The following is a 16,301-nucleotide window of genomic DNA, read 5'->3' on the forward strand; positions in this document are numbered from 1 at the left end:
ACGATTCCGGTAAACAATGTCGCTAAAATCATTAAAATCCCGAATATCGGCGGGTACCGTTATATGGGGACTATATGAATACGTGGACCTACATGGCTCATTTTTTGGCTTACGATGTAGTATCCATTACGAACTTCAAATGCCAAATTTGAAACAATTCCGATGAATAATGTCGCTAAAATCATCAAAATACCAAATATCGGGAGGTACCATTATATGGGGGCTATATGATAACTTGGACCTACATGGCCCATTTTCGAACTTAACCTGCCTACTGGCAAAATATACATGTGTGCAAAATTTTAGCCTTCTATCTCAATTTGTTCGAAAGATAGCGTGATTACAACAGACAGACAGACAGACGGACAGACAGACAGACAGACACACAGACAGACAGACGGACATGGCTAAATCGCCTTAGAATTTTACGCTGATCAAGAATATACATACTTTGTTGGGTCTGACATGAGTATTTCGAGGAGTTACAAACGGAATGACAAAATGAATATACCCTCCATAGTATGGTGGAGGGTATAACAATAATGAAAGACACTGACAGTGTAAGACGACGATGAAGACGAAGAAAAAAGCAGCAGACCAAAATTTTCTGTGGGCTGATTTCTGGTTAACAAGTCACTCAACAACCTGGCCACGAAAAAAAAAAACAAACGAAACAAAAAAAAGGCCAACATCAACCAAAAAAAAAGAGACTGCATAAAATTCATTGACTCCACACTCTACTACCGCACCACACTTTCATGTCAATAAACTTTTTTTGTTTAGCTTCACCTCAGATTCACAAAAGAAAATAAAAAGCGGGCTAGAAAGAAAGAAAAAAAACAAAGCACCTCAGAGCTATTTAAAATTCGCTGAAAAAAAAATAATCAAAAACCAAAACAAGAATGAATGGCAAAATGGCCAGAGGATCATTTAAATGCGAACAAACGGCAGTTGTTTTGAAATACATAAAATTAACCCATTTCTGTCAGACGAAATTAAGTTGTGTTTTTAATTCTAACGCTTCTTTTACTTTCAAAATTCCAGATCGATGATCCACATCTTTGCAAACGATCATCATTAATGACCTTGTCTTGCAATTCCATTGAGAAAAAGAGAGGCAAGGATTATTTTCCTAATACATAAGTGAGATAACATTAACACCACATACACACTCACATCCATACATATACACATGCATATGTATGTACGTGTTTAGTCAGCCGCCTTTTCATTTAGTTGTACTTCTTTTTTTAATTGACATTTAATACAGACGACTATCGTCCGATGACCACTAGTCAGTCGTCGTCGCATTCGAATCAAAGCCAAAAGAAATGTCAGAAAAAAATCGGCCGCATTTTATGAGTCTGTTGACACAACAGAAGAACAAGAAGAAGAAGACGAAATGAAGGCATGAAAAAATCTATTCGCAGAAACAAGAACTTACATATTGTCGTTGGGGATTGTTCGAAAAGTTGTTCAGAACATTTGGTTTCAAGAAAGAATGCAGAGCGTGCAACGAACATCGAATGTCACTACAAGAATGTCGATAAAAAAACTATCCACAAACGTGGATAATAAAATTATCCACAAATATGGATAAAAAATAATCCACAAACGTGGATAATATAATTATCCACAATTTTGGATAAAAACGTGAATAATATAATTATCCGCAAAACGTGGATAATATAACGAACGTGGATAATATAATTATCCACGAACGTGGATAATATAGTTATCCACGATAATAATAATGAAATTATAAGTAAAATTATCCACAAACGTGGATAAATAAATTATCCACAAACGTGGATGATATAATTATCCACAAAACGTGGATAATAAAACTATCCACAAAACGTGGATAATAAAATTAACCACAGATTTGGATATTAAAATTATCCACACGCGTGGATATTAAAATTATCCACAAACGTGGATAATAAAAACTATCCACAAACGTGGATAATAAAAACTATCCACAAACGTGGATAATAAAAATTATCAACAAAACGTGGATAATATATCCGAAAATGTCGATAATAATTATTCACAAAACGTGGGTAATGAAATTATCCCCATCGTAGATAATAAAATTATCCACAAACCTGGATAATATAATTATCCAAAAACGTGGATAAAAAAATTATCAACAGAACGTGGATAATAAAATTATCCACAAACGTGGATAATAAAATTATCCACAAACGTGGATAATAAAATTATCCACAAACGTGGATAATATAATTATCCACAAATGTGGATAATAAAATTATCCACAAATGTGGGTAAAAAAATTATTCACAAACGTGGATAAAATAATTATCCAGAAAACGGGACACTATATTTATCCACAAACGTGGATAATATAATTATCCACAAAACGTGGATAATAAAATTATCCACAAAACGTGTATAATAAAATTATCCACCAACGTGGGTAAAAAAATTATCAACCAACGTGGATAAATAAATTATCCACCAGGGTGGATAATAAAATTACCCACAAAAGTGGATAATAATATTACGCGGATAATATAATTATCCTCAAAACGTGGATAATATAATTATCCACAAACGTGGATAAAAAAAATTATCCACAAACGCGGATAATAAAATTATCCACAAACGCGGACAATAAAATTATGCACAAAATTTCGATAACGAAATTATCCACGAAACGTGGATAATAAAATTATTCACAAACGTGGATAATAAAATTATCCACAAACCTGGATAATAAAATTATCCACAAACGTGGATAATAAAATTATCCAGAAACGTGAATAAATAAAATCATCCACAAACGTGGATAAAAAAAATTATCCACAAACGTGGATAATAAAATTATCCACAAAACGTGGATAATAAAATTATCCATAAAACGTGGATAATAAAATTATCCATAAAACGTGGATAATAAAATTATCCACAAACTTGGATATTAAAATTATCCTCAAAATGGGATAATATAATTATCCACAAACGTGGATAATAAAATTATCCACAAACGTGGATAGTAAAATTATCCACAAATGTGGATAGTAAAATTATCCACAAAAGTGGATAATAGAATTATCCGCAAACGTGGATATTGAAATTATCCACAAATGTGGGTAAAAAAATATCCACAAAAGTGGATAATAAAATTATCCACAAAACGGGGATAATAAAATTATCCACAAACGTGGATAATAGAATTATACACAAACTTGGATAATAAAATTATCCACAAAACTAGGATAATATAATTATCCACAAAACGTGGATAATAAAATTATCCGCAAACGTGGATAATAAAATTATCCACAAATGTGGATAGTAAAATTATCCACAAAACGTGGATAATAAAATTATCCACAAAACGTGGATAATAAAATTATCCACAAAACGTGGATAATAAAATTATCCACAATTTTGTATGTGAATCAGAAATGGTTCGAAACATAAAGAAGCGACTTGATCGAAACCCGCGTCGCAGTGGCCGAAAAATGGCTCGTGAGCTGAACATATCGCAATATTCCATTCGGCAAATATTGAAAAATGATCCCTTGGTAAAGCCATTGGAATTCCAAAAAGTGCAAGAACTTACACCGCAACAGAAAGAAAATAGACTCAAAAGAGCTACAGAGTTGCTTCGCTTGGCCGAAAGCGGAGAACTGCCCAATTTGGTTTTCTCCGCTCCGATGAGAATACATTCGTTGTCCAGCAGTTTGTAAACAAACAAAATGATCGTATTTACTTGCCAAAGAGATCAGCTGAAAATGTGCACCTTCGATTGACCACCAGAACCGAAGCACCGGCCATGGTGATGGTGTGGGCCACCATAACAGCCAATGGTCGCTCTCCGCTCGTACTAATCGACCATGGCATCAGTATAAATGCCGAATATTAACGCGAAAATATTCTGGAGGGTGTATTAAAGCCTTGGTCACGCAAACATTTTGGCCGCAGACCTTGGACATTCCAACAGGACTCAGCACGTTCTATGGTTACAAAATGAGGTTCCTCGCTTCATTCCTCGGTGGTACACAATGGCCACCATAATCTCCGGATACCAATCCGTTGGACTATTGTGTCTGGAGTTTTTTTGGAAAGCAAGGTTGGCACTAAAAAATACCAAAATGTCGATCACCTCAAGCAAGCGCTTCGCCGGGAATGGGCCAAAATAGCGCAGAGCGTCATTCGGGCAGCATGCGACGGTTTCATTGGCCGTTTGAAGGCCATAAGGTGCTATAGGTGACCAATTCGAAAAAAACCTGAACTTATTCTAAAATTTAATGCTATTTCCGACATTTGAAGCTTTAATTCCAAAAAACCGCATGGCAACATCCGGGTAGCGTATGACGGTTTCATTGGCCGTTTGAAGGCCATAAGTCGTGCCAAATCTAAACGTATTCTAAAATTTGATGCTATTTCCGACATTTGTAGCTTTTATTCAATAAAATTAAAAAAAATGTAAAAACTATGACATTTAACTTTGTTGCAGTTTTTTTATCCCACTCTGAATTTTACACAAGCGTGAGAGAACCTTGGATTGAACATTGTTCTGAATTTTCTTTTAGGGTTGCAGTATTAGATATGCCTCACTACGAATGGATCCGATTTTTTTTGGTTATTTCTATTTCTTTATTGATTATATTTATGTATTGTTTGTTGTTTTTGGTTTTGGGCAATACAATAATATGCGGTATAGGTTAATGCTGGAGAATACAAATTTAAATCTTAATTGGACTCATAGCCCTTGTGTTTTGAATGCAGTTTTAAATTTCAAGCAAAAATATTGAAATACTTTGTGCAGATATTTTTTTAAAAAATATTGACTTCAAGAATTCATCTTCATCATCTGCCCGTATGGCATTTCCTAGATAAACTATTTGCGCTCATCCATTGCCTTGGGAATTGTTCGAAAATCGAGACGATAGAATAATTTCAAATCTTTTTTGGTTATTGCTTTTTCGTTCCAGGATCTTTTGGCGGCCAGGATGTCATCGTCGTTGTTTTCATCCACGACATCGATGAAGACATCATCACTGCTGCTATCATCGGCTGATATGGCATTTTCCACAAGGCATGGTGAGTGATTTGCCATTTTGTAAACAGGACAATCATCGGAATTTTCCACATCGACCACATCTTCATCTTCCTTGGGGGTATCAGAGAGTACCATGACATTTTCAGAGGCTGTCTCACATTGCAACATTTTATAGTTTGCAGGATGATTATCATGGCTTGGTTTGGCTCCAATATTTAGCGGAGATGTTGAGTCGCGTCGAATCTGTATTACCGATTGATTAACATAATCCTGGACATTTGAAATGGGTTTGAATGCCGATAGCGAGACAATTTGTGACATGCTCTTTGTAAGGACCTTGGTCTCATCCATGGAAATCGGAAACGTGCCGGTTATGTGATTATTTTGAATGTAATAATTTTTGATGGACTGACTATTGGCCAAAATCGAGGATGGAGATTTGCTGAAGAGATTTGAGTTCGAATCGATTTGATACATGTAATTCATCATAAAGGAATAATCTGGAATGCAGGCTGTCTCGGTGATGGCTGCCTCTGCCGTAGTTGTGGCATTCATGGCCGAGCAACGATGCTGGGTGGTGGTGTATTGGTGATAAATATCCGCCGGTTTGGTATCACTCGAGGATGACTTCCACAAGGGCAAAATAGTTTCGGAAATATTTGAAAAGGCTTCGGTTACTTGGGTGGCGGAACTCAATAGGGCCTTGTTGGTTATTTTTGCCGGGGCCAGATTTGAATCTTCCGAATCCATGCTAACATTTGCTGCACTTCGTGGGTTATTAATCGCAGCCGAGGGACTGGAAACGGATGAAATGTGTCTTTTGCGTGTTCCACCATTAAACATGGCCTTCACATCCTCCCACATGTAGGCCATTTCCAAGGTAGGCTTGTCGGCCAACAGCAAATGTCTTCGCCAAGAATTGAAATTCGCCGCAATAGGTTGCACATACTTATCCTCACCCGAACCCATGCGATGTGAATGGAATATAAATTTATTTGGCGAAAAGAAGATATTACAATACTGGCACTTGATGCACTTGGCTCGCGAAGAGTTGTAACGACTCGGTATGAACAGACCCATACAGCCCCAGGCACATTTGTGATACACCTGAAAGGCAAAATCTTTGGGCAGACGTGGTGGGCTGTTGTCGCCAAGGAAACTTTTACACAGCCTCTCCGCCTCTCGCCTCGTAATCATTCCACAGCGTCGCGAGGTAATTGGCATTGCACCGGCTCGCCGCAACAACTCCAACTGGACCGGAGTACACTGGACACAGGTTATGCCCAGGGCCACACGTCGATTGTGGATTTCATTGTAGCTAAATTTTTTCAGAAGAATATTCGAAATTTGAGCCAAACACAATCGCTCAAGACCCTCTATGTAGAGGGATACAATGGGGATCCCGTACAATAACACAGTTCTGACCTGGGGGAGGAGGGGAAAAATCGGGTAAATATTTATGATTACCTGGAAATAATATTTTTTACCATACCGCCGTTTTATCGCTGAGAACAAAGCTTTTTTCGCCGAGCTGAAAAATTCGAAGGATATGATTCGTCGAAGGATGCTCTCAATGTCCATAACACACACAGGTAATATTTGAAACGATTTAAATAAAATATTTGTAAATAATTGTTTTTAAAATTATTTACGGATAAAAATATTAATTTTTCCAGGGAAAGTTTTTTCAAACTCAATAGAAAATTTCCTACTTGGAGATGCCTGTTCAGCCTGGGCTGAATAGAAAATCTCCCTCACAGGAAGATGCCTATTCAGCCTGGGCTGAATAGAAAATCTCCCTCATTGGGAGATGCCTATTCAGCCTGGGCTGAATAGAAAATCTTCCTCACTGGGATATGCCTATTCAGCCTGGGCTGAATAGAATATCTCCCTCCGTGGGAGATGACTTTTCAGTCTGGGCTGAATAGAAAATCTCCCCATTGGGAGATGCCTATTCAGCCTGGGCTGAATAGAAAATCTCCCCATTGGGAGATGCCTATTCAGCCTGGGCTGAATAGAAAATCTCCCCATTGGGAGATGCCTATTCAGTCTGGGCTGAATAGGGAGATGACTATTCAGCCTGGGCTGAATAGAAAATCTCCCCGCTGGGAGATGCCTAGAACATTCCCAATCGTGAAATTTTCTATTCAGCCTGAATCCATAGATTTTAAAGGTTTTTCAGTATTTTCTATACAGGGTGAGATGAAAAAACTGCAACAAGTCAAGCGCCATAAAATGTCGGAAATAGCATCAAATTTAAGAATAAGTTTAGATTTGTTCGAATTGGTCACCTTTGACACGAATTATGGCCTTCAAACGGCCATATCGTCACACGCTGCCCGAATGTTGCTCTGCAGAATTTTGACCCATTCCCGGCGAGGCGCTTACTTGAGGTGATCGACATTTTGGGATTTTTTAATGCCGACCTGGCTTTCCAAAATAGTCCAAGATATTGGTATCCGGAGATTTTGGTGGCCATTGTGCGCTAGAAATGATGCGAGGAACCTCATTTTGTAACCATTCTTGGGTGACGCGTGCTGAGTGCGATGGTGCTGAGTCCTGTTGGAATGTCCAGGTTTTGCGGACAAATTATTTGCGTGCCCAAGGCTTAAATACACTCTCCAGAATATTTTCGCAATAATATTCGGCATTTATTCTGATGCCACGGTCGATTAGTACGAGCGGAGAGCTATCATCGGCTGTTATGGCGGCCCACACCATCAACATGGCCGGCGCTTGAGTTATGGTGGCCAACCGAAGGTGCACATTTTCAGCTGACCTCTTTGGCAAGTAAACCCGATCATTTTGTTTGTTTACCAACTGCTGGACAATGGATGCTTTCTCATCGGAGCGGAGAAAACCAAATTCGGCAGTTCACCACTTTCGGCCAAGCGAAGCAACTATTTAGCTCTTTGAGTCTATTTTCTTTCCGCTGTGGTGTAAGTTCTTGCACTTTTTGGATTTTCAATGGCTTTACCCCGAGCTCCTTTTTCAATATTTGCCGAATGGATTATTGCGATATGTTCAGCTCACGAGCCATTTTTTGGCCACGGCGACGCGGGTTTCGTTAAAGTCGCTTCTTTACTTTTTGAACCATTTCTGCTGGTGTTGCTGTTTTCTTCCGTCCACTTCCTTGACGTCCCAGTATCACGTTAATGAGCGATGATACGAAACACAAACGATTTATTCACATTTAAATGCTGGAGTGCTCTAACAATAGCCCCTTATGGTTTTCCAGCCAAATATAAAGGAATCACACAATCCCGCTTGCATTCTATTCGTAACTTTTTTTCTGGAAAATTCTCACCAAAATGCTTTTGTACGTCTGTAAACAATATAATGAGCTGTAAGTGGAATAATTTTCACAGGAACGAGTGGCTGAGAAATGAGAAGCAGTCTGAAGTTGGTTGCAGTTTTTTCATCACACCCTGTATACCCATGTAGGGTGTATTTCGCAGCTCACAACATCAAACCTGTAAAATGAATACGAATATCGTCCACTACTTTTAAATAACAGAACCAACATTCATTGTGAACTGGGGGGGGACATGCCACACAGACATGCCATGTGCCCGGTGGCTAAGATAGATCAGCAGCAAATGAACTCGTTTTCTCATTCTGTTTTTTTTTTTTCATTCGTCTTCTTCATCCACTTCCACTTCTGTTGTGCGTTTCTTTTAAAATTAATTTTTTTAATGTGTTTTTAATTGCGGCATTTAACAAATGTGGTGATCTTCACGAGAGAGGAAAGCAGCAAAGAAACGGCAAGAAATATTTACTTCTCAAAATAGATAGGAATCATGTCAAATCGTGTTAAGTCGTATCTCTACATTTTATTCAGTTTGGTTGTTTGTTTGGTATTTTTCATCGGTCAATTTCTAATTGGGTTTTACGAGAGATTGAGCGAGAGAGAGAGAGGGGATAACAGTAAATTTTGCCGGCTGTCAGTTTAAATGGTTTTTAAATGTATATTTGTTGGCCAGAAAACAATGTCGAAGAAGTGCGATTTTATTGGCATTTTTTATGATCCGGTAAAATACGACTCAGTCGAAGAATGTCATGATTCAGCAGGCAGCACGTTCCAAAAAAATTATTGACATTCGAGTTTTTGTGTTAACAAGCGGTATCGAAATGGGGAAATTTCAAAGAAATTGTAAAATTTTATGATGGGTTATGAACTTCGGAAGACTTGTCAACTGGCCGAACTATGGGAAGGGGGGGGGGGGGGGGGAAGAAGTTTTGTGCCTTGTTTGGAATTATGGCTCAAGTTGTGTTATAAAACTAGTCCACACAGTCATCGAATTTCCTGGATAAAGTTCTGTAATACTAGCCAGCCCTCTGGAAAATTTCTAGCCCTCGTTAAAGAGGGGAGCTCAGAATTTACTTACATTTCTTTTTAATTAAATGGTTGTCATAAATTTTAATTTATTCTATTTTCTTTTAAATTTGTTTTTTCTTCTTCTTCTTCTCTTTATTGGTAGAGTGTGAAACCCTTCAATTAACTTAGGACCCGCATGTAATGCCATTGAAATTGGTTGCTCATTAAAAATGTCAATTTAATATTGACATTTGAAATTGTGTGGTTTATGTGTCTCAGAGGGGGGGAGGGGAGAGGAAAACTACAATTCAATTAAATGCTGATGGTGTGAAAGAGGGTTAGAAATACATTGTGGGAATTTTCAAATGTGATGGTAAGGTCATTTGGTGGTAGTAATTTGGAAAATTTTCAAAAATTTACTGAGGTTTCTATTTTACTGTTTAATAAGATTTTGGGGAGTGGAAGATTCTTTTCAAGGAGTGAAAGTCCTTGACGAGTATATAAGACCCATTTAAGGAAAATTTCACAATAGACCATATTTCTGAGTTATGGCATAAGGAATTTTTCCAATTCAGCCTGGGCTGAATAGAAGATTTCCTATTGGGAAATTCCTCTTCAGCCAAAGCTGAGTAGAATATTTCCAAGTAGGAAATTCCCCAATGGGAACTTTTCTATTCAGATTGGACTGAATTAGAATTCCCCAATGGGAAATTTTTTTATTCCACCTGGGTCGAATAGTATAATTCATGATACCTTTATATATCTATTTTTGTTGTTGTAATTCAATTCTGAAATGACGTTTCCCTAGTCAAATCAAATGAGAAATAATTTTGTAAAACAACTTCTTCCTTTGATTAAATTTCTTTAATGTCCATTTCGTTCTTTTTTCTTAAGCCGGAAATCAAAGTTTTATTTTTCACATCCTAATCTGTTACTGAGATATTCGTCAGAATATTTTTTTTTAGCTTTAAAAGCTAAAATATTTAAATTTCAGGTCTTCGAAAATTCATACTATGATAAAATCACTAAATAAATTAAACCAGTAAAGAAAGTCTTAAAGTCGGGCGGGGCCGACTTTATGATATCCTACACCACTTTGCTAATTTAGTAGACCTCCACGTAACAATTAAAAGTTTTTATGGGAGAATTCAATCATACAAGCTATGATTATAATTACAATTCAAAGATCAAAGGACTAAATATGCCAAAGCATTTGTATCTTTTAAATTCGGACTTGTGTTGCCTATTTGGTGCACAATTAATTTGAAATCGGATATATATATATGGGAGCTATATCCAAATCAGAACCGATCTCGATATAATTTGGCAAAGATATTTCTGAGCTGTATTTGATATATTTCCCTGAATATCGTTGTTACGGAGTGCATATTACGGTTGTGAGTAACAAATATAACAAATCGGATGAACAATATATATGGAAGCTATAGCTATATCTGAACCGATCTTCACCAAATTTGACACACTAGCTTCTAGACTTAATTCGGTCGTAAGTGCCAAATTCCATCCCATTTGGACAAATATTAGACGTTTGGTGCACAATAAATGGTAAATCGGACGAAGTTATATATGGGAGCTATATCCAAATCTGAACCGATCTCGATAAAATTTGGCAAAGATATTTCTGAGCTGTGTTTGATATATTTCCTTGAATATCGTTGTTACGGAGTGCATATTACAGCTGCGGAGGAAAAAAATAACAAATCGGATGAACAATATATATGGGAGTTATAGCTTTATCTGAACCGATTTCGATCAAATTTGGTATACTTATTTTTAGGCCTAATTTAGGTGTATATGCAAAATTCCATACTATTCGGGCTGATATTACACGTTTGGTGCACAATAAAAGGCAAATGGGACGAAGATATATATGGGAGCTATATCTAAATTTTGACCGATTATCTCCAATTTCAATAGGGTTCGTCCTTGGACCAAGCAAATGATCTGTACAAATTTTCATATGGATCGGGCAATAAATGCGACCTGTAATTTGTTTACAAAAATACATGAACAGACAGACGGACTGACAGACGGACATGCATAAATCGACTGAGAATGTGATTCTATGCAGATCATCAAAAGGAACTATGGGTCTATCTCGATTCCTTTTGCCTGTTAAAAAAACAAATGCACAAAGACATAATACCCTAACCACCTTGTGGTGTAGGGTATAAGAAGCTTTAAAAATGAAGCGGGATTAGGTATTTTTCTGAAAATTCGAAAAATTCTCAAATTTGAAATTATCTTTGTTTCAGTTCAGTTGACCCCTTTATCTCTATTTTACTTCAAATTGATCGATAGATTTTTTTAGAAAATCTGAAAAATTCCTAAGTCTAAAAATAGGATTCAAAATTTTCCAATGCATTTTTTTATGCCCTCAGCCTCAGATGGCTACAGAGGATATATATATCATTTGATGCGGCCAAAACGTGGCTCATTGAAAAAACGGTTTTAGGCCCTAGGTCTCTTTGGACCAAATCCGTTTCAGGCCATTTGGAATCGAATTAGCGGTGTTCGTCTGTCTGTGTGGCTGGTGCACACGATAACTCTCGAAGGGATTATCCGATTTCGTCCAAACTTGGTACATCGTAATATTATTATCAAACTTAGATCGCGTTCAGCCAACAAAGGCAGAAAAAAAAGAAATGCACAGAAAGAGAAAAGATAATCCGATTTTGCTACATTAGGTGCGAAAATGGACAATATGGGTCCACTCAATCAAGTGCATCCTCCACAAGGGGGTCAAAATTTTGAATAATTATAACCCTTATAATATGTAATGTAAGAGTCCGATTGTCTTTGAATTGCAGACATAACAATATTTTTATTTACCCAAGGTTTGGTGTGAAGATGGGATATGTGGGTCCACTGCTTCTGGTACCTCCCCCACAAAGGGTCACATTTTTTGGGTAACCAAGCAGTTCATAAAACTCGAAAAGTTCATCCCATTCCATCCAGACCATATTTCCATCAATACAAGATCTGTTATAAAGATGATAGAGATGGGACTACTCCATCTGGTACCTCCCTCACAAAGGGTCAAATTTTGAATATCCCTGAAGCTTCTAAAATGCGAAATAAACATCCGATTCCATTCAGACTTGGCACATCTCAATATTTCTACCAACACAAGATCTGTTATAAAGATGGTGGAGATCGGACCATTCCTTCTGGTACCTTCCCCACAAAGGGTCAAAATGTTGAATAACCAAAACGATAATAAAATCCGAAATAACCATCCGGTTCTTTTCAAATTACACACAATAATCGAACATGGGCTGAGGGTATACATCTGTCTGCAATACCAATTGATATTTTTTAACTTGTCTAAAATTTATTCGTACTAATTCTTTCTGAGAGAAATTTCTCCAGAGAGGATTTGAAAACTCTCCGTAATTTATGGTTCAAAATTGCTCTCTTCACTTGTCCTCGTCACGGTACTTTTAATTTTTACACTGTCCAACAGAAAAAATAATTGAAAAAAAAAAGAAGTAAAACAGCAACTAAGCTCGGCCGGGCCGAAATTTTAATATCCTCCACCACTTGGAAGGAACTTGAAAAATTCGAAAAAAAATTGAAGTCGTGGACCTGCTTACGAAATGTTGTCATAGGCTGTAGTACCCTTTACGAACATCAAACACCAGCTTTGAAATAATTCCGGCGAATAATGTCGCTAAAATCATCAAAATATCGAAAATCAGGAGGTGCCGTTATATGGTGGCTATACGAAGGCCTGAATCTCCATTACGAAATTCAAATACCAAATATGAAAAAAATCCGGTGAGTAATGTCGCTAAAATCATCGAATTACCGATTATTCGGATATACAGGGTTGCCCATATTCGACGGACCCATGACTCTTTGGGCCCATTCCAATCGACGAGGCTTGTCCGCAGGCAACATTCTTTGCGTCAATTGAATTTTGTACGGGAACAAATGCAAATCAATGCGAATAATCCGTTGTAAAGTGGACCGAGCCATGCCCAACTGCTGAGAACGGCATTTTTGGGATGTTCTTGGGGACCTCTCAACAATGGCTCGTACGGCAGCGATATTCTCGGCCGATCGCCTTGGTCGACTTTTATATGACCTCTTCGGATTAGAAAGAGCCTTACCAGTCGAAAATGTTTCGTATAAACGCATAATGGTGTTCTTAGAAGGCGCACTTCTCACATTTTTTAATGTTTTAAAAGCACGTTGAGTTTTCAGAATTGACTTTTTCTGTTGAATGTAAATTTCAACTATTTCAGAGAGCTCGCGTGGCGTGTATTGGTTCATGGTAAAAATCTGCTTGGACTGACGCTTCAAACGCGGTATGCCATTAAGCGATGTGACATCTCTGTCAAAAGTTATGGCGTTGCCAGATGGGTCCGTCGAATATGGGCAACCCTGTACCATTATATGGAGACTATACAAAGACGTGGACCCGCACAGACAATTTTCTGTCTTAGGCTGTAGTATCCATTACGAACTTCAAATGCCAAATTTGAAACAATTCCGGTGAATAATGTCACGTAAATCATCTAAATATCGAAAATAGGGAGGTACCATTATATGGGGGCTATGCCAAAACATGGACATACATGGCCCATTTTCAATACCGAAAGTCCTGCGGACATAATATACATTTGAGTAAAATTTTATCGACCTACTACATTTCGTTCGGAAGTCGGAGTGATTTCCACAAGAGGGAGGGACATCGCTAAATCGACATAGAATTTTATGCTGATCAAGAATATATACACTTCGTGGGGTCTAAAATGTATATTTTGAGGTGTTAGAAACGGAATGACAAACTTATTATATCCTCCATACTATGGTGGAGGTGGTATAAAAAATACGAAAAGATCATGAAAGTAGAGTTCGAAATATGAGACACATGTATCGGTGTTTTAAAAATGTACATCGGGAGGCAACCTAAATAGGGTGGTGAAGTTTCGTCTTTTTTTTTGCATTTTTGAAAATATTCGAAAATAATAGTGCCTTGGTAATGTGTTACTGGCAAAAATTCGTAGAATATTTTTTAACACAAATTAACCCTTAGTCGAGTCTTTAAAAGGGCCATTTAGACCTTTTTCTTCAAACCCCTCTCCCCCCTAACATGTCATCACGTTGGATTAAAATATTCTGCCCACTATGATTCTAAGAATATGGTACACCTCTTAACTCGAAGAGTTTGAAAGAGGCAAAAAATGGCCGAATTTCGAAATTTCGCCGTTTATTACTACTGAACTGTTTCGTATTGAAAATAGGTTATATATGTCAGTGTTTAAGGAAATTTGTTTGAAATCCTTTAAAACAGGTCTTTTTGGTGCCTTACAAACATGGGGACACAAAATATCTTTCCAGAAGATTGTCGCTAGAATTTCACCCAGGGAAATACCTTTTAATTTTTTTCTTGAAGAATTTTGTTACATTTTTGTTAAAAATAATTTTTCAAATAAAATTTTAGAATTCGAATAGCAATGTCATTTTTCCAAATAGTTTCACTTGTCCTGTTTTCCGAAATAAAAAATCTTTATTTTCATTAAATCTTAACTTTCTGACAGAATAGTATGCCTCTCAACAACGATGCTCTTGTACATAAAAATCCCCAAATCTCTTGCTCTCAAAATGCATCTGGCATAAGAGTAGTGGTGAGTGTGTGTGGTGTTAGGGCATGCAAGGGTATTTTGCGGACAACAACAAATACAACTAGTACTTGGGCGAGGAGTTCGCTCAAGTAGAATATGCCATCAACACACAAGTGCCTGCCTTGCATATGGGCACGACGACGACGACGACGGCGGCGACATCGATGACGAGTGTGTGCATGTGTGTAGCAGCAAGTGAGTTCGATATGTATGGAAAGTGGAACATGGCTGGGCCGAAGGAGGTGGTGGAGTAGGCTATATAAGTACATGTGTATGTATGTATGTATGTGTGTATAAAGAACAATATCTCTTTTGAATTTTAAAAATATATATTTATTTAAGTGCATTGATGTAAAATAGCTGAGAGTATGAGTATATGTGTTTGTGTGAATGCTAAAAACTTGTATTGAGAAGAATTTGTAGAAGAAGAATAAGAATATGAAAGAAGCGTAAGGAAGAAAGAAAGAATCCCAAAACACTCTCGACTTACTTACCCTTCTCGGTTTGCTGGTCTCAACAATTTCAGGCATTTGCTCAACTTCAATACCGTCTGACATCTTGGTTTTGGTTCTGATTCTTTCTGTGTGTGGTGGTGTTGGACTGGGATTTGGTTTCGATGAGCTGTAGAGTTTGAAGTTCACTTGAAGTCAGCGATTAGTTTTGCGTGTTGATCTTTTCCTTTTTGTTTGTTGCTCGTCGTGATGCTGCCACACGTTCTGATTTCTTTTCTTTTCGGTTTTATTATTTTTTTATTGTTCTTTTTCGTTGTTCTGGTTCTGCTGGAAGGAAGGAGGAGGAGGGTATTGTTACAATGCCGGTTTAGCTTTGGACCAGGCAATTGATGGATAGCTGGATGGATGGATGATAGTTGAAGATGACGATGATGATGTGATGGTGACTTTTGTTGTTGAATGAAGCGAGGGGATTTTTTTTTATGTTTAATTGTTTTTTCTTTGAGGGGGATATTGATTTTATTATTTTTTCTATATTTTTTTGTTCTTTGATATGTTGCTTTTTGTTCTTAAAGTAGTTGTTTCTTTTGCACCAAAGAGGAGATACAAAAAAGAGATACACTTCAATAGCCAGACAAGGAAGTCAGTCGTAAGGCAAACACTATTTCCAAAGGGGGGCAAAATGTATAAAATCAATTTAATTTCAATTTTGTTAAATTCTTTTGAGTTTTTTTCTAATATTTTTTCACACACCTTTTGTTTTTTATATATATATATGAATGAAAAAAGGAAACTATATATCAAAAATGTTTTTTGTCTGATAAATTTTTTTTTTTTGGTTA

General features: G+C 37.1%; 1 protein-coding gene across 1 annotated transcript in view; it reads right to left on the reverse strand.

Moving 5' to 3' along the window:
* The window catches only part of LOC101889409 (coactosin-like protein), a 61,570-nt gene extending 45,549 nt beyond the window's left edge, over positions 1–16,021 (reverse strand). The window contains exon 1 of the mRNA XM_005181831.4: positions 15,502–16,021. Within this exon, the coding sequence (XP_005181888.1) occupies positions 15,502–15,564 (63 nt within the window). The 5' untranslated portion in view covers positions 15,565–16,021. The remainder of the gene's footprint in view (positions 1–15,501) is intronic.
* Positions 16,022–16,301: the final 280 nt, after the last annotated feature.

Source organism: Musca domestica, unplaced genomic scaffold, assembly GCF_030504385.1.
Source record: "Musca domestica strain aabys unplaced genomic scaffold, Musca_domestica.polishedcontigs.V.1.1 2, whole genome shotgun sequence".
NCBI classification, from domain to species: Eukaryota; Metazoa; Arthropoda; class Insecta; order Diptera; family Muscidae; genus Musca; species Musca domestica.